Source organism: Ranitomeya variabilis, chromosome 2 (assembly GCF_051348905.1).
Source record: "Ranitomeya variabilis isolate aRanVar5 chromosome 2, aRanVar5.hap1, whole genome shotgun sequence".
NCBI classification, from domain to species: domain Eukaryota; kingdom Metazoa; phylum Chordata; class Amphibia; order Anura; family Dendrobatidae; genus Ranitomeya; species Ranitomeya variabilis.
In genome coordinates this window covers 1,043,810,761-1,043,829,879 of record NC_135233.1, presented here as the reverse complement: position 1 = coordinate 1,043,829,879, position 19,119 = coordinate 1,043,810,761, and the positions used below count along the sequence as shown (strand labels likewise).

Genomic DNA, 19,119 nt, shown 5'->3' with positions numbered 1-19,119 from the left:
AATCGTACGCTACCCTTCACACCGCCATAGTCCTACGACTCCGAGCGTGACGTATTACCAGCATGGGCGTGCTAAAACGTCACGCCCAATCAGGAGACAGGTATGCGGAAGCCCAACCCACGTAGTCGCATTACGAGCTCGTATGACCGCCGTCACATACTACGATTTCGACCGCCACAGCGAGACATTTACGACGAAAGAAAGTTCTGCTCTTTCTTTCACATCGTACGATGCTGGGCTGCGTCGCAAATCGTAACGCCATGTCACACTTTGCAACCTCGGAACGAGGACGGATAAACGTCACAAATCGAACGCTCGTTCAGACTTTGATTGCACAGTGTGAAGGGGCCCTTATACTTTGGCCACAATCTACGATCTTCTCACTGATTACTACAAGAATCTTAAGTCACAGTCCTTATACTACTGACCAGATCGACTACCAACTATCAATACAAGGGTGGGCAAGCTCTTAAGGTACCGTCACACTAAACGATATCGCTAGCGATCCGTGACGTTGCAGCGTCCTCGCTAGCGATATCGTTTAGTTTGACACGCAGCAGCGATCAGGATCCTGCTGTGATGTCGCTGGTCGCTGAATAAAGTCCAGAACTTTATTTGGTCGTCCGATCGCCGTGTATCGTTGTGTTTGACACCAAAAGCAACGATACCAGCGATGTTTTACACTGGTAACCAGGGTAAACATCGGGTTACCAAGCGCAGGGCCGCGCTTAGTAACCCGATGTTTACCCTGGTTACCAGCGTAAAAGTAAAAAAAACAAACAGTACATACTCACCCAGCGTCATACCTCCCCCAGCGTCTGCTTCCTGACACTGACTGAGCGCCGGCCCTAAAGTGAAAGTGAAAGCCGCTGTGCTGTTAGGGCCGGAGCTCAGTCAGTGTCAGGAAGCAGAAGCTGGGGGACGCTGGGTGAGTATGTACTGTTTGTTTTTTTTACTTTTACGCTGGTAACCAGGGTAAACATCGGGTTACTAAGCGCGGCCCTGCGCTTAGCAACCCGATGTTTACCCTGGTTACCCGGGGACCTCGGCATCGTTGGTCGCTGGAGAGCGGTCTGTGTGACAGCTCTCCAGCGATCAAACAGCGACGCTGCAGCGATCGGCATCGTTGTCGCTATCGCTGCAGCGTCGCTTAATGTGACGGTACCTTTACTGGAGCAAAAATAAAATTCTATTGACTTTCTTTGATTCCTGTCTCCTTCACTGCCTGAACCAATCCCCTAATGTTGTGTAAAAAAACCCCTCTTGTCTCCTTTACCAATCTAACCCCCACACAACCCAGTGTATTCCTACAAACATCTGTTATATCCAGGCCTCCACTTAGGCTTTGCCTGTTCCTTTCCTCTCTGTACCAAAAGAAACTATAAGGTATTAACACATATTTCCCTTAACTCAAAAAGACATCAGTCTCAATGTTGATGTATCGGTAACAAATATTTCGAAAACATACTTGCTGAAGAGCAGATGATTTAAAGATGTTTGCAAACTCCATTTTGGTGGTATTTCATAAACTCATCAGCCCTATGAATTTTGCATGGAGTGAAAGGCGAGTTTGCCATTGTTTCTCCCCCCCCCCCCATACAGCTTAGTAGAATATGTTGCATACTCTACAATACACTTTTCAATGGGTTTTCGTCGGATTTAAAAAAAAAAAATAAATAAACCTTTTTTTTTTATTAAAGGCTTAGGATAGGGTCGGACAGCTATAGAATCTCTCATTCTGTGAGAATCGCACAAATGACACGCCGATGATCAAACTCTGACTAGTCAGCATAGTGTGATCCGATTTTCTCAGGTGAGAAAATAAGAGTGAACTGTGTGGAGAAATTTGAGAACAAAATTTTGTCATCTTCTCCCTTATGTCAGTGTGTGGAAATCGATCTGCACTCAGAAGTGCAGTCCGAAGATTTTCACGCACTCATTGACTTGCTTGGCCTAGTGTATATTGCATCAAATTCAGATATACAGCCATTTTTATTCCTAGTCCAAGCTGGACTTGATACATTGGAAATAACAGTATATGGTGGTTCAGCCACAAACTGGCCATAGCAGTAATCTACCTCAGTCCTTGTTTGGCTAAGTCGACTATTTGTGGCAATTTTAGTCTGCTAAGACAGAACTAGGGATAAGAGATCGGTGAGTGTGATTATTGCTTCTTTTTCTCCTTCTAACATATTGAGTTTGTTAAAAAAAATGAATCAACTGGACAACCCATTTTAATGCTGAATAGTAACTGTGATACAAAATGTAAAATTAAATTTTCCAACAGAATTTTGGGAAAATTCTTGGACTTGGCCTTGGGTGAAAAGATGGCTTCCTAGAGCTCATCTTGAGTTATTCTGTCAGCGGTTATTATCCAATGATACTGTCTACTTTGATGTTGACCCTCTATATATTTACATCTCGCAGACAAAAGAAAGTGGCAGCACTCACCACAATCTTCTAAAACAGGCAAACCTTTATTCCATCATGATAAAATCTTCACGGCTCGGGGATGTACATACGAAAGAGTGTGTAGGTCCAGACCTACACACTCTTTCATATGTACACCCCCGAGCCGCGAAGATTTTATCATGATGGAAGAAAGGTTTACCTGTTTTAGAAGATCGGTGAGTGCTGCCACTTTCTTTTGTCTGCGAGATGTATCTACATGGTCTTTCAGCCAAGCACCCGAGATCGAGTGACCAGCTTCAGCTGTAAATTGGTGGGTTCGGCTTACGAGCACTCTGGTGGTGCGGTCAGCTGTTTTCTCGTTGAATGACTTTATATATTTACGTGCATGGAAATTCTAGTTTTGCTCTTTCATTTCAATAGATTTACCAGCTCTAATCCTGAGAGCAGAAGATAATTTATCTATAATGCAATGGAGGTGATAGATTTACAAGTGAAGTTTAAAGAGCAACAAACACTGCAGCAATTCACATTACCATCTCCGGCAGTCTCCTGTGAGATCTGTAATAACATGAAAATGATTCTTGATGGATTCTTCTGTTATGGCGCGGACTCTTACACATTCTTCTGCTTTTCCATTATTAACAATATGCTCTTTGCTTCATTAAACAGTTTGCCGGCAGTGCACCAAACACAAAATAATGTCAGCATCCTTCTAATTTTATCAGGTCCTTTTAATTGATGAGTAAGTCCCATGACTCCATTCATGGCTAGGTAATTAGTATGCACACGCATTTCATTACTTGAAGGACAGCTATGGGAATAAATGTACAGCCTTAGGTGAGCAAACAAATCGGGCAAAATGCTGCCTCCGAAAGTAAACATTCCCATCAAATAGGACCGTGAAATGTGATGGTTGTAAGTACAACGAGGTTTAGAGCCGTCTGATGTATTAAGATCTTTTATCCTCACATCTGGCTGATTGAAATGGAGCGCAATAAATGTAAATTGTCTTGTTACTTCACTTTAATTGGTATTAACATATCAGCAATGTGAATCAGTACAAATGTTTATTTGGTCATGAGCCGTCAGGTCTTTATAAAGAAATGGCTGTTCTGAGGTTGGCTAAAAGGATGCTGTCAGGATAATCTTAGTACTGAGACTAGAGATATGGCTTTATAGAACCTAGAACAACAATAAAAATGACACCAGTTTTGCCATAATCCAATGTGACAGCGCTGAGAAATCAAGCTTTACCATAAAGCAGACACTGGCGCACTACTATTGCACAAGTCCAAGCAGGAAGGGTGCAGAAGAGTGGTAATGTAACATGACAAGGTAAAAAGAGAAAAAGGACCACTCCAAAATACCGCACACCACTAATAAATATAAATGTAAAAAGGCAAACTTTTATTGATACAGCAATTTAAAAATATCTAAAAATTCCCACCATCACCAACATGATCCCGCCAAAAATAACAGAGGTCAAAAAATACATATCTTAGACAAACATTTTGTAATATGACAGAAAATAATGCAAAATAACCATGTACCACGTGACCTCTTATATGATTACATAGATAGCTAGTAAGCCCCCCGGGGTTAAAGATATAGACAACACATGTATGTACAAAACAATGAACAAGGACCTGTCTGGGTAATTGAATACACAGCACAATATCATATATAATCTGTACCTGTATGCCAGAGAAATATTAATATGCATAAAAGGCAGAAGCAATGGCGCAAATCAGCGTTATGCCACAAATTTGTGAACAAAATCACCAAATCACAGTGGTATCAACTGCGACCCTATGCCCAATCATGTGCAGAAGAGCGTTGTGCCATGGTCTGTAAGCGTAAACATAACCTCAGTACGGCACCGATAGAGACCTGGGTCCAGCCATGTGTAAAACCCAAATCAATGGAAGGCAACCACCGGGGGAAGGAGGAAAGGCAGGGATCAGCATGGGGACAAACCCTACGCGTGTCGCCGTTACAAGGACGGCTTCGTCAGGGGAAGGACGTAGGGAAACGCTCTTCTGCACATGATTGGGCACAGGGTCGCGGTTGATACCGCTGTGATTTGGTGATTTCGTTCACAAATTTGTGGCATAACGCTGATTTGTGCCATTGCTTCTGCCTTTTATGCATATTAATATTTCTCTGGCATACAGGTACAGATTATATATGATATTGTGCTGTGTATTCAATTACCCAGACAGGTCCTTGTTCATTTTTTTGTACATACATGTGTTGTCTATATCATTAACCCCGGGGAACTTCCTAGCTATCTATGTAATCATATAAGAGGTCACGTGGTATATGGTTATTTTGCATTATATTTTGTCATATTACAAAATGTTTGTCTAAGATATGCATTTTTTGACCTCTGATATTTTTGGCGGGATCATCTTGGTAATGGTGGGAATTTTTAGATGTTTTTAAATTGCTGTATCAATAAAAGTTTGCCTTTTTATATTTATATTTATTAGTGGTGTGCGGTATTTTGGAGAAATCAAGCTTTGATTTGCGAACTAGCCTGGAAATACATTAAGGCACGCTAAGAGTAATACTGACAAGTCAGAATACACTTTGTGGCTAATTTGCATGTGGTGTTAAGGTGAATCTTGGCGCACTTTTTGCCATCTCATCTGAGAGCAGCATGATGTAGGCAAAGAGACCCTGAATCCAATGATATATCACTTAGTTTACTGGGTGCATCAGTTGTGATACAATCAGAGTTCTTAGATGTAGCATGAAGCAGAGCTGAGAAAGCTGACCCCACCCCAACCAGGTTCTGTATGTACAATGTCTATTAACATTGAGCATTTTATTACAAGAGGGGGTGGAGTCGGACTAGAGCTCATGTGCCAGCTAGTCACAGCAATGATAGTGTTGTAGTGATAAAACTCTTCATTGTATGTAAATAACAGAAGTCAGCTTGATAAGTGACCCATCCCTAAATTCTCTGTTTTAACCCCTACCTCATGATGTCCTGAGATTACATTGCAAACACCTGCTTACAGATTTCCTTTAAAGCTCATTGCTCGATTTCTCAGCGTTGGTATATCAGATTACTACTAAACAGTTATCGATTTTATTACTGTTCTAGGACCACCACATCAATACTAGTTTTAACAGTATCACTTAGTGGGTGCAGCAGGTGTGATAATATCCCTGTTTGCTGTACTGCAGTTCTAGCAGTGCTCAAATGCTAAGCTGTGTATAAACCCATCCACACCACTGATTGGCAGCTTTCGGTGTGTACTGTATATTTACAGAAAGCTTCTAATCAGTGATGGGGGTGTAGTTGGATCAGGAGGCAGGAAACATCTACACTTGTAGTCATAATCTCCTGTAGGGACTGTATTGGGCAGGTGATGTGCAGTGCCTGGTTTTCTCCACATATACCAGTTAGAGTTATCACCAAAAAGGTCTATCTTCCTCTCATCAGACCAGAGAATCTTATTTCTCATAGTCTGGGAGTCCTTCATGTGTTTTTTAGCAAACTCTATGCGGCTTTCATATGTCTTGCACTGAGGAGAGGCTTCCGTCGGGCCACTCTGCCATAAAGGCCTGACTGGTAAAGGGCTGCAGTGATAGTTGACTTTGTGGTACTTTTTCCCGTCTCCCTACTGCATCTCTGGAGCTCAGCTACAGTGATCTTGAGGTTCTTCTTTACCTCTCTCACCAAGGCTCTTCTCCCATGATTGCTCAGTTTGGCTGGACGGCCAGATCTAGGAAGACTTCTGGTGGTCCCCAACTTCTTCCATTTAAGGATTATGGAGGCCACTGTGCTCTTAGGAACCTTGAATACTGCAGAAATTCTGTTGTAACCTTGGCCAGATCTGTGCCTTGCCACAATTCTGTCTCTGAGCTCCTTGGCCAGTTCTTTTGACCTCATGATTCTCATTTGGTCTGACATGCACTGTGAGCTGTGAGGTCTTATACAGACAGGTGTGCGCCTTTCCAAATCAAGTCCTATCAGTTTAATTAAACACAGCTGGACTCCGATGAAGGAGTAGAAATATCTCAAGGAGAATCACAAGGAAATGGACAGCATGTGACTTAAATAAGAGTGTCTGAGCAAAGGGTCTGAATACTTATGACCATGTGATATTTCAGCTTTTCTTTCTTAATAAATTTGCAAAAATTTCTACATTTCTGTTTTTTTCAGTCAAAATGGGGTGCAGAGTGTACATTAATGAGTAGTGTTGAGCATTCTGATACCGCAAGTATCGGGTATCGGCCGATACTTGCGGTATCGGAATTCCGATACCGAGTTCCGATATTTTTGTGATATCGGAAATCGGAATTGGAAGTTCTCAGTGTATGGTTCCCAGGGTCTGGAGGAGAGGAGACTCTCCTTCAGGCCCTAGGATCCATATTTATGTAAAAAATAAAGAATTAAAATAAAAAATAGGGATATACTCACCCCTCCGGCGGCCCCTGGACCTTACCGATGTAACCGGCAGCCTCCGTTCCTAAGAATGAGGAGTTTAGGACCTGCGATGACGTTGCGGCTTCTGATTGGTCACATGAGCGGTCACGCGACCAATCACAAGCCGCGACGTCATCGCAGGTCTTTCACTCACTCATTCTTAGGAACGGAGGCTGCCAGTTACAGCGGTTACTACCAGGGCGCGTCAGAGGGTGAGTATATCCCTATTTTTTATTTTTATTCTTTATTTTACACATTAATATGGATCCCCGGGCCTGAAGGAGAGTTTCCTCTCCTTCAGACCCTGGGAACCATCCAGGATACCTTCCGATACTTGTGTCCCATTGACTTGTATTGGTATCGGGTATCGGTATCGGCGATATCCGATATTTTTCGGATATCGGCCGATACCATCCGATACCGATACTTTCAAATATCGGAAGGTATTACTCAACACTATTAATGAGAAAAAAATGAACTTTTTTGAATTTACCAAATGGCTGCAATGAAACAAAGAGGAAAATATGTACAGTGCCTTGCGAAAGTATTCGGCCCCCTTGAACTTTTCAACCTTTTCCCACATATCATGCTTCAAACATAAAGATACCAAATGTAAATTTTTGGTGAAGAATCAGCAACAAGTGGAACACAATTGTGAAGTTGAACGAAATGTATTGGTTATTTTACATTTTTGTGGAAATTCAAAAACTCAAAAGTGGGGCGTGCAATATTATTCGGCCCCTTTACTTTCAGTGCAGCAAACTCACTCCAGAAGTTCATTGTGGATCTCTGAATGATCCAATGTTGTCCTAAATGCCTAACGATGATAAATATAATCCACCTGTGTGTAATCAAGCCTCCGTATAAATGCACCTGCTCTGTGATAGTCTCAGGGTTCCGCTTGAAGCACAGAGAGCATCATGAAGACCAAGGAACACAACAGGCAGGTCCGTGATACTGTTGTGGAGAAGTTTAAAGCTGGAATTGGATACAAAATGATTTCCAAAGCTTTAAACATTCCAAGGAGCACTGTGCAAGCGATCATATTGAAATGGAAGGAGTATCATACCACTGCAAATCCTGGGACCTGGAGGAAGACACATGTGGTGTCGAAACATGTCGTCCATAAGGGATTGAATGTATGCAATATTGTTACTGAAGAAATCTGGAACATTTTAATGGATAAATAAAAGGTATATTTTACTCTACCATTGGACTGATCGCTGGAGAAACAAAAATATTTCTCTTTACATGTGTGGATGTATCCCATTCCGTTTTCCGTGTGAACTGTAACCACAGGTTGGATGTATTCCTGTTTCTTCAAAGCGGTGAGCTGGCCTTGCCAAAAACGCTTTAATATATATATACTGTATATTACATCTGTTTGGTGATATGACACATTTAAGTGTGACAGACATGCAAAAGAATATGAAATCAGGAAGTGGGCAAATACGTTTTCATACCACTGTAAATATATTATTTATATATAAAATTCAAATAGCATTCTTGGTATGTTCTTAGTTACATAGTTACATAGATTGAAAAAGACCTATGTCCATCAAGTTCAACCTTCTGCACCAATTGTACTTTTTACACTAATTTATATATAACCCACAATGTTTTGTGTAGTGAGGAAATTGTACAGCCCTTGCATAAAAGCTGTTATGGTGTCTGCCATTGCTACCTCTTGTGGTCGAGCATTCCACATTCTGACTGCTGTAACTGTAAAGAACCCTTTCCTATTTATCTGCCAGAATCGCCTTTCTTCCACCCGTAATGAGTGCCCCCTGGTCCTTAGTAAGGTCTTTGGAAGGAATAAGTCATGCACCTGTCCACTGTACTGACCCCTGTGGCATTAAACCCTATAAATAATGGAATAGAATATATTTAGCATATTTTATTAGAAGTTATATCACCATTCCATCCTGTTCAGTTAGTTTCATCTATCTGTTTCTGGAAAACCTGTCGAATGCGGCATTTTTATTACTCAATATAAGGAATAATAATGTCACTGGAGGCCTACTTATAACCAGCAGGAGAGGACTACCTCCAGCCATTCAGCCTAGCTCCAGGGATTGGCTATTTAATTGCACTTGCTTTCTATTTTGCACTATTTTTCTTGAACCCACAATGTCACCATTTTGTAAATTGCCTACTGCACCCCAGAGGGTCTCTCTAACACTTTGTCCCTGCAGACAATGGCCGGCGCATGAAGGTCTTTTGTACGGAAAACATTCATTTGCAATATTTGTAAAACTAAACTTGGCAGTGTGTCAGCCACAGCCAGGTCTCCTCTTAATGGAAATTATGAATCATCTCTTTCCACCATTTAGAAGTGCACACACATATCGAAAAACCAAAATGTATTTGTTATTGACTCAGCGACAAGCTTCCTGGCTGAAAAGTGTGTGCACTTAAAAGATATCCTATTTAAAGGTAAACTTCTGCAAGAGCTATCTGCTGCAATAACATTTCCGGTGACATTAGGCCAGATGCTTAGTTATAATAGTATGCGGTTGCTTAATGACCTGCAAAGGGAGGCTCCTGTAAAACCCTTTCATTGTCATGACAAGAGATCCTATTGATTTAGAAATTTGTTCTCAATACTAATATTACCAAATGTGTTGCATTTCTATATATTATTGGTAAATTAATTTATGATTTTTGATAATTTAATAATCTCAATAAATCAATTTGTAGTAAGCATCCGATTTAAAACTCAGGTTCGGAGTCCAATTGGGTTTTATTTGAGATACCAAAGGAAATGATTGCCACCATCCATACACTGGACCACAGCATTCTTTTTATGTAACACAGGCTCCGATTCCAATTCACCCTTAATGAGTCAGGGTCAGCAAAAACATTTATTGATGATCACCTTGTAATAAAACCAGATAACTTATTACTGGAGTCACACAGCCAAAGGAAGAAGGAGCACATGATGGTCCAACAACTACCAAACCATTAAACCGCCAACTGGGACTTCAATATCAATAAAATTACATAAGGTCTATAGAACCATGGGAAATTAACACTTGTACATTTTTTTTTATTATTATCAACCTGTTAGTTATTTCAAAACCAAGCAAAATTATTGCAGAACAAAGAGACACTAAAACTCATCTTTCCTGGTGCAGAAAAAGAGAAGCACCTCCTATACTCCTATAGGAAAGTAAACATGAAAATGTAAGAAATGGGCACCCGACCATAAAGTCCCACCCATACATGTTAGATACCTATCAGCCAGTTAGGCTGATTGTATTTCCACAGACTCCACCAAAACCATAGGCACTCAATTTGCCTTGCTCTCTATGAGAGAGCCGCTGCCAGACTCCTTCTCCTGGCGGCTTACCTCTTTTCTATTAAAGGTCCAACAGTCCAAAATGGGAAATACCAGATCCTGCTATCCCAGGACAGATGATTAAGGTCCCCATGCACATTAGAATGTCATCCAAACCCATTTAAATTGGTAGGTTTGTCTGTTTAGTGTGTATGGTGGTCTTAAGTTCCATATTAGTCTTTTGTAGACCCACCTTCTGTCAATTAATCCTTATGATACTAAAACTGTTTGTCTTCAATTAAAAGCTAATTGCAAGTTCAGCTTTAGATCTCGTTGACAGAAAAAATGGTGGGTTGAAGATTGTCTGTATTTATTGCTTTTTTGGTTCAATAATAACTTACTGTATCTGCAAAATCTTAACACAATGAAAGAAATTCAAAGAGTTCCTCAATGTAGATGGGATGAAAAGAGCAAAACCTCAATATAACCATCTTTCTAGTTATGTTTGTGTCTGCCGTCACTATCCACCCCTGATGCTCCTCTGATGACCTATCACAGCCAATCACTTTTTTCATGTTTGTTGTGACTTCAGCATAGTGGCATGCAGTTAACAGTAGTGAATATTGCATTGTCTCCATTTAATATACTGTACACACCTGGAAAACCTCCCTATGTATTAAATAAACGGTGGTTGTGATGGATGGATGCCAGTATCCTATCGATGTCTTATTGTATCTCCATGGAGGATAAATCGATGCATAGGCAAGGACACAGGGGAGGGGGCAACCTGGGACCTGAGGTAAGTTATTTATTATTCTTGTCCTAGAGGCAACTTCACATAAAATTTCATCATCAAGTTTCCTATATGAGTCTTCGACCACCGACTCTCTTTTTAGGAGAGCTCATGAGCTAGTTTTTGAAGAGCTCAGATCGTAACTGGAGGTGAGACAGAATTGCTAATGTACCATGTAAAAGACAAAGGACTGGCTAGTGATCCTTGTGTTCCTGACTAGGTGGCAGAAAGAGAGACATTTCTCCTAGGATTAGTAAGATAACGTTGGTGGCTTCCTGTGTTAGTTGTCCTGGAGTTTGTAAAGAGTCTCTTTATAAGGACTGAGGAAACGGCTTTAAAAAGGTTCATAGAAACTGTATTGTCTAACTAAGACTTTTATGCCTCCTTGGAGAACCTCAACTCTGTGTGTCTGTGTGTCTCATATTAAAGTGTAAATACCAAGTTTATGAACCTTATTCTTGTAACTATTATGCAGAAGTGCCTACATTGTGCAATTTTTGACCAATTTACAAAGACTCTTTTAATATTCATCCAAAGCCGACTGCACACTGGGGTTGGGCAGGACACGTTGTACCTTTCTATACCAAGTCACACCATGCCTCCAGTCAATTGATAATATGTCAATGTGTGACTAATCATTGAAGAGCCATTGTATTCCAGGTGGGTGTTATGTATGTCAGAGGCTACAAGCTGAAAAAGGCTTCCTTGGACAGACTTGGCACAAGGAACTCTGACTTTCACCCTTAAATCCATACACAGGAATCTTGTCTTACAATGAGGTCCAGTGGATTCCTTCCATGGAAAGGCTGCCATTCAGAAGTGGTAACCAGAGGCAAGAAAAGTCGCCAAGCAAAAGAAAAGCTAAGAAGTCATATAAAGGACAAAATCAGCACACAAGAAGGCAGTCAAAATGCAAGCCACAGTCAGAACACGAGAGATGCAAAACAGACCACTGGAGCTAAATCAGAGAACGTAAGTCACTAGTCAGCGCTGCGTCGGCCCGACGTACCAACGCATACTGTGAAAGAAATGCCCGACGTGGGCAGCGGAAGCAGTCTTACGACGCTTCCGCTGCCCCATTGCAAGGTCCGGGGAGGAGGGGGTGGAGTTTTGGCTGCGCATGCCCGGTCGAAAATGGCGGTCTCGGGGCACAAAAATCGTTTTTTGTGGCGGCGGTGCGCCAAAACACGACGCAACCGTCGCACGACGGTTACGACATGTGGCAATACGTCGCAATGCATCGCTAATGTTAGTCTATGGGGAAAAAACGCATCCTGCAGACAACTTTGCAGGATGCGTTTTTTCTTCTAAACAACGCATTGCGACGTGTAGCCAAAAACGCTAGTGTGAAAGTAGCCTAAAGGATTGTTCAGCCCACACTTATCTAAAGTGTATGGAGACAATGGGACGCTGTAAGAGGGGAATTCCACTATATGCCCACTATAGGGGATTCATTAAGAGATCCCCCTGATATATACCTCTGACGTAAACTCCAAGCTTCATGAGAACTGAGTCTTAGCAATACGTAGTGTTGATGGTTTTTTTGTGGTAAGGAATGGAGAAAGCAGCAATTTGTTTTTGGTTGTTCTGGTCAAGCAAGCAGTCCAGTCATCTGTGGCAACTTTATTTCACATCTTCGGCCTTACATTCTGGGTGCCTCGAGTCATTATTAGACAAATTAATCACGGCTCATCGCATGTCACCACGTTGCATGAGATCTAGTGTCTTGGCTTCACAAAGTCGCATAGCCTAGTCAGCACCAGGATGCTGGACCGAAGATACCTACCAATCATATGGAGGGGGTGGCTGCTTGGCATGCTACTGCACATAAAAGACTTGTATGTAGCGCTGTTCACACAATGGAGATGTGCAGCATCTAGGTTAACAGCCTAGCAGTGACACCTTTCTATTACATCAGGCGGGCTGCCCAGCGCTATTCAAATGCACCCCATGTGAACAGACACCCAAGTTTACATGACAGTTGGTATACGTGAATCCCCATGAGTTTCTCTACCCACCTTTTTTACTCCTCATTTTTACCCTTCAACCAAACGGCCCGACCACTTTATCTAAAATAAAAAACTGATCACAATGGTATTTGGATAAGTTGGCCACAGCAGCCGTTTATTAACACATAATAACAAACAGTTTATTTATTAAACATTAACCACGGGGAGGGTGGTCCTCGAGGCCCCAAAATGTAATAAACTTGGCCTCCAGACCATAAAAACTTGTCTTCCATAACCGTAAAACTTGGCCTCCAGGTCACGTCTTGCCTCTAGCCGCTACGCTCCAGCTCAGAGACGCCCATAGACTCACCCGGCCAATTTCCTCCAAAATTACCCATATATCCTAATTATCACCTCCATGTGATCTTTTTGTTCCATTCCAAATTTGTTCACCCACGGGGGAGTCCAGGACCTTAGAGATCCCCCCCCCCTCCGATCCACCATTTCCATCACCACCAACCTCGAGGACCTCCCCCCCCACGCCTTGCTGCCGCGACAAAACAACAGAAAACATAACGCAATAATTCGAGCAATACAACGATAATAACACCTTTTTCTTAACGACCTTGACATCACCTATGAACGTTTCCAAAGCAACCAACAAAAAAGGGAGGGTGGGTGGGAGCTTGTTTCTAGTACGGTGCGGGACCTAAAATGGTTGCCCCACTGAGATGGCCGTTGCCCCTTATACTGCCCGCCCTTACTCCGCCTCTTCTCCCCATTCCCCCTCCCCCTAGCCATACATCATTCCCCTGATTCAAATTTATTAACCCTTCCCCACCCAAAATTCCCTCAACCCAATGCTTTCTCATGTATTATCACTTAACCCTGTCATGGCGTCCTCCCTTTGAAGGCCTGCGGCCCAGTACGGCCTTACTTGACAGTTGGTATACGTGAATCCCCATGAGTTTCTCTACCCACCTTTTTTACTCCTCATTTTTACCCTTCAACCAAACGGCCCGACCACTTTATCTAAAATAAAAAACTGACCACAATGGTATTTGGATAAGTTGGCCACAGCAGCCGTTTATTAACACATAATAACAAACAGTTTATTTATTAAACATTAACCACGGGGAGGGTGGTCCTCGAGGCCCCAAAATGTAATAAACTTGGCCTCCAGACCATAAAAACTTGTCTTCCATAACCGTAAAACTTGGCCTCCAGGTCACGTCTTTCCTCTAGCCGCTACGCTCCAGCTCAGAGACGCCCATAGACTCACCCGGCCAATTTCCTCCAAAATTACCCATATATCCTAATTATCACCTCCATGTGATCTTTTTGTTCCATTCCAAATTTGTTCACCCACGGGGGAGTCCAGGACCTTAGAGATCCCCCCCCCCTCCGATCCACCATTTCCATCACCACCAACCTCGAGGACCTCCCCCCCCACGCCACCAGCATAAATGTTCTGACCCCTCAAACATTTATGTCACGCCATACCAAAATACCTTTCTCAATGCCCTCTTGAATCGCCAGACACCACAAATCTAGACCTATCGCATTTAAATGGACCCCATCTTTCCTCCAGTATTCCCCTTGCCCAGACTCCAGATCCTTATGCCGAACCACAAGTGCCCCATTTCTCACCATAAAACGTGAAATCGCTCTGTTTAACTTAATCCTCGCCTTGTTCACACCATGAACAGATCTTGCCTCGCGCCAAACCTTCCTGGGCACAATGTCCGACCAAACAACCAACAAACGTGGAAACATAGACCAAAGCCGTAACATGTCAAACTTGATATCCTTAATTAGTTCCCTACAGGGACGTTTGCCCAAGTCATTGCCCCCCAAATGAACCACCAACAAGTCTGGCACCCGATCCAATCGAACAAATCTGTGGAATTCCGACAGCAATGGCTTCCACATCATACCCCTTTTTCCGATCCAGCTCAGGGTTCCACGCGATCGGGGCACTCCCAGTTGTCTCCCGTCCGGCCAAACGTCGGCCCTCAATGCCGCCCAGAATACAAATGAATGACCCATGATCCAAATAAGCAATTGCCTCGGCTCTGAAAATAGAAAAGGAAACATCAACACCGTATAACTGAAAAGGAAAACTGCGGTCAATTAGATCAATCCGTTACAACAAAGACGGGCGAATGTAAGAACGAAATCTTACTGATTCCCACCGACCGATGCTCTGAACCATTTCATCTCCTAGACCCCTCCTGGCAGCCTCCATTGCCGCCCCAATCCGGAATGAATGCCCACTAAAATTCTTCGCTGAAATGCCCCCTTTTTCCAAACAACGTCTAAATACAGTCAAAAATTGAAAACGGGAGAGAAATGACCCATCCTTATGCACTAACAATGGGCAATCCCCCGAACCTGGACCAGACAGGAACTCCCTCAAACATTTTACCGGGCAAACTGGAGAGCCGTTTACCTCAAAAAGAACCACTCGACAACCTTTACCTGCAGTATCCGTTTTGGAAGAACGCAAAATTATCACTAGCCTGTCCCCAAACATGTCCACATCCTGCCTCAGTATACCACCTTTCTTACACTTGGAAGGACTAACCAATTCACCTAACCGAAACGCACCAAAAAATGCTAGAGAAAATGCTAATCTAAACAAAATTACTTCCCCCATATCCGAACACACAGCCTCTAACTGATTTTCCAGATTTAATAAAACTTCATATGACACCGGCCGCCTACCGTCTGACACCTTCCAGCCTTTACGACAGCCTTTTACCACCTGCCGGACCAGAAACGATTTTGTCAAATCCTGCAACCCTCTAAGTTTAAAGCCAAAAGCCAAGCCTGATAACGAATTATTGATTTTTGACACTGACCAACCTGACTCCCAGATATGACCGATAAATAAAATCAATTTGCTTTCGTCCTCTAAATCCGCACCCATCTGATTTTTCCACCGGACCCAAGAATCCCAGGCCCTCGTATAGTGCGACCAAGTTCCAGCCGACAGCGATCTGGCCAACAAGTCTCTCACTGCCCCAGCGGAAGATTCCAAAGCTCCTCTGAACAAACCTTCCCCGTGGGTTCCACTTGAGGTGCCAACTCCCGAACACGATCCCACTGCGAAGAAGAAAGAGCTTCAAGAATTTTGTTATATTTCAAAACCCCAAGTTCCGCCGTGACCCACAAATTAAAATTCAAACCAGCCCAAACCAATTGTTGTAAAACTCGCAGAAGAGAGTGTTTTGATGATGACAACGAATTAATAGCCTCCATGGCCCCAACTGAGCCGCAACAAAAACATATTTTCTTGTCTCGAACATTGCCTCCCCATAGTGTCAAAGCTACCACGATAGGAAAAAACTTTGCGTAGTGTAATATCAGCCACTAAACCGTTCTCTTTCCACGTTTTTGGCCACTCGGCCACTAACCATTCGTTCCGAAAAAACAAAGAAAAACCCGATTCGTCCGCTGAACCGACCAAAATGCCGAGAAACTCCGCCGACACCACCGGCGCAATCCAGAGTGACTTTCCATTGTATGAATCCAGAAAAAATTCCCAAACTTTCAAATCATCCTTCAGATCCCTTCTAAGCCGTATGAAATGATTTGGCGCCCTAATCCCAACCGTGGCCAATGAAATTCTACGACAAAAGGCTCTTCCCATTGGCATGATCCGACATGCGAAGTTCAGTTTACCAAGCAACGACTGGACCTCACGAAGTGTTACCTTCTTCAAACTACCCACACGCTTCACCTCCAATCTCATGTTCACCAGTTTGTCCTCAGGCAATCTACACTCCATTGCCACCGTGTCGATTTCAATACCCAGAAAACTCAAAGATGTAACAGGCCCAACCGTTTTTTCCGCTGCCAACGGAACGCCAAATTTTTTAGCCACCCCTTCCATCGAGTGAAGTAAAACCGAACAATCCGAAGAAAAGGCCGACCCAACAAACAAGAAATCATCCAGATAATGAACACAAGAACCGAGTCCTGTCACGTCCTTAACTACCCATTCTAAAAACGTACTAAATGCTTCGAAATAGGCGCATGACAATGAACACCCCATCGGTAAACAACGATCCACAAAAAATCCCCCGTCCCAAAAACAACCAAGCAAATGCATACTGTCCGGATGAACTGGTAGCAGTCTAAACGCTGCCTCAATGTCCGTCTTTGCCAACATGGCCCCTTGTCCACATTTTCTAACCCATGACATTGCCGAATCAAAAGAAGTATATAACACAGAACACAATTGGGGGTCAATTCCATCGTTTACCGAAGAGCCCTTCGGAAATGAGAGGTGATGAATCAACCTGAACTTGTTAGGCTCCTTTTTTGGTACAACCCCCAATGGCGACACTCTCAGGTTAACCATGGGGGCTGTGTCAAACGGCCCAGCCATTCTACCTAAAGCCACTTCTTTTTGCAATTTTTCAGTGACCACTTCTGGGAATTCCCTGGCTGATTTCAAATTCCTGGTTGATAACCTCACCTCCATGTCAACAAAAGGGATCTTGAATCCCTCCCGAAAACCATCACGCAACAATTTTGCAGCCTCTTTGTCAGGGTATTTATTTAGGAAGTGCTCCATCTCTTCCAGCCGAACCGGTGTCACCCCTTTTTTCAAAACCCTCAGATCCCTTCTGTTTTCCTCCCTTGAAGCACTTCGACACCCCATGATTACCTCCGCAGGCGGAACACTCGTGTTTGAATTTGCACTTGGCGCCGAACCTGCATGCGCCGTCATTGTATGAGAAGCACAGTCCTTTCTGTACTGCCACCGAGTGCCCTGACTGCCCTGAACCCCCGGTGCCCCCAAGAAACGATTGTGAACCCGAACCCCCTTTTCCAGGGGCCGTCACTCTCATCCATAGAGCTATGTCTTTATGTTCCCATCTAATGTTTGGACGAACTGCTTTCCTCTGGCGGAATTGTTCATCATATCTCAACCATCCTTGTCCCCCGTATACTCTATATGCCTCCCCTATGGTATCCATATAGCAGAATAGGGGCAAACAATTTTCTGGCGCTTTTTCCCCAATCACACTAGCCAATATAGCGAAAGCCTGTAACCAATTATTGAATGTGCGGGGTATCAAACGAAAACGTCTCCTCTCCTCGTCTTCCTTTTTATACTCATCCCGTCTGACCCTGTCTAAATTAAAACGTTCGAGTGGGAGAAGTGAGAATATCTCCACGTATTCCCCCTTCCAAATCCTATCCCTTACTTCCTGCTTTAAATGTGTTCCCAGAGGCCCCTCAAAACAGACATACACTTCACATTTTGCAGCATCCCCTAAACGCACTGCTTCATCTTTATCTTTGCCCCCGTTATCAACCGCCGTGGATACCTGACCCGTTATTGCGTTGCCCGAAGCCGCCTCGTCCCCAGCCGCCGCAGTAACCCCCGTTACCTCGCTCTGTACCACAGGACGTGACTCCAGACTTCTTTCTCCATCCCCTATACCCCTTCTATTACCTAACCAAGCCGCCGAGGGAGATAACGTACCCTGCGCACTCCCCGCCTCCCATAACCGCACTAAATCTTTAAGACTTTGTAATAAAACACCAGAGCCGCCACTAGCCCCCCCAACAGATAATTCCTCCCCCCTTGCATTCACATTTGAGGCTAGTGCAGGTAAGTAAAAAGAAGTGCAGTCTCGCTCACCTGGCTGCCTGGGTGCTGTGTTCCCAGCAGCCGCCAATCCGGCGTCCTGACGCGATCTCTCTGGGCGCGTGCTTCCTCCATCCTCGTGCTGTCCCATGGAAGTTGATGCAGTGTGCAGCCAGCCTGACTCGACCGCTGCGTCCCCAGTGTCCATACGTCCCACATGTCCTGGTTCAAATCCATCTGATGATCCTCTTCTTCTAAATGAATGGCCTAATCCATGCTCCCCCCTCCTCTCCCCCTCCCCAGTGGCCAGAGATTCCCTCCCTCCTACTACACAGCGATCTCCTCCATGCCTGCGGTCAGCTTCGCCCCCCCTCCCCCTCCCCCTCCCAGCTGCAGGACAGGGACGTCCAGCTCTGCTCTCTGTAGCAGCAGCAGCAGCCGATGAGCAGGAGGAGACTCCCCACTGCCACTCACCAGCCGCCCTGCGTGCTGATGCTCGCCCCGCCGACTCCTCACTGCTGCTGGATGAATGCCGAGCCTGGGGCCGAACCGAAGGGGCCCCAGCCGTTCCTGACCCAGGATCCCTGGCTCCTTCTGCTGCTGGTGAGTGCTCGTGTTGCCGGCTTCCCCCCTGCG

The 19,119-nt window shown here is 43.9% G+C and overlaps 1 protein-coding gene across 1 annotated transcript; it reads right to left on the bottom strand.

Annotated features, from left to right (window-relative positions):
* Nucleotides 1–3,585: 3,585 nt before the first annotated feature.
* LOC143804039 (uncharacterized) lies at nucleotides 3,586–18,860 on the bottom strand. Its single transcript, XM_077281783.1, has 3 exons — nucleotides 18,538–18,860; nucleotides 15,061–15,983; nucleotides 3,586–3,594 (listed from the first exon to the last, which is right to left on the bottom strand). Exons 1-3 carry the CDS (start codon nucleotides 18,689–18,691, stop codon nucleotides 3,586–3,588), a joined length of 1,086 nt encoding a protein of 361 aa, XP_077137898.1. The 5' UTR covers nucleotides 18,692–18,860.
* Between the last annotated feature and the right edge of the window lie 259 nt (nucleotides 18,861–19,119).

Excerpts from the sequence above, each read along its gene's own strand:
- LOC143804039 (XM_077281783.1), bottom strand. The coding sequence starts at position 18,691 with ATGGACACTGGGGACGCAGCGGTCGAGTCAGGCTGGCTGCACACTGCA. Across the intron at positions 15,984-18,537 it reads CACAGCACCCAGGCAGCCAG|TGGGATCGTGTTCGGGAGTT; the intron begins GTGAGCGAGACT and ends TCTTCTTCGCAG.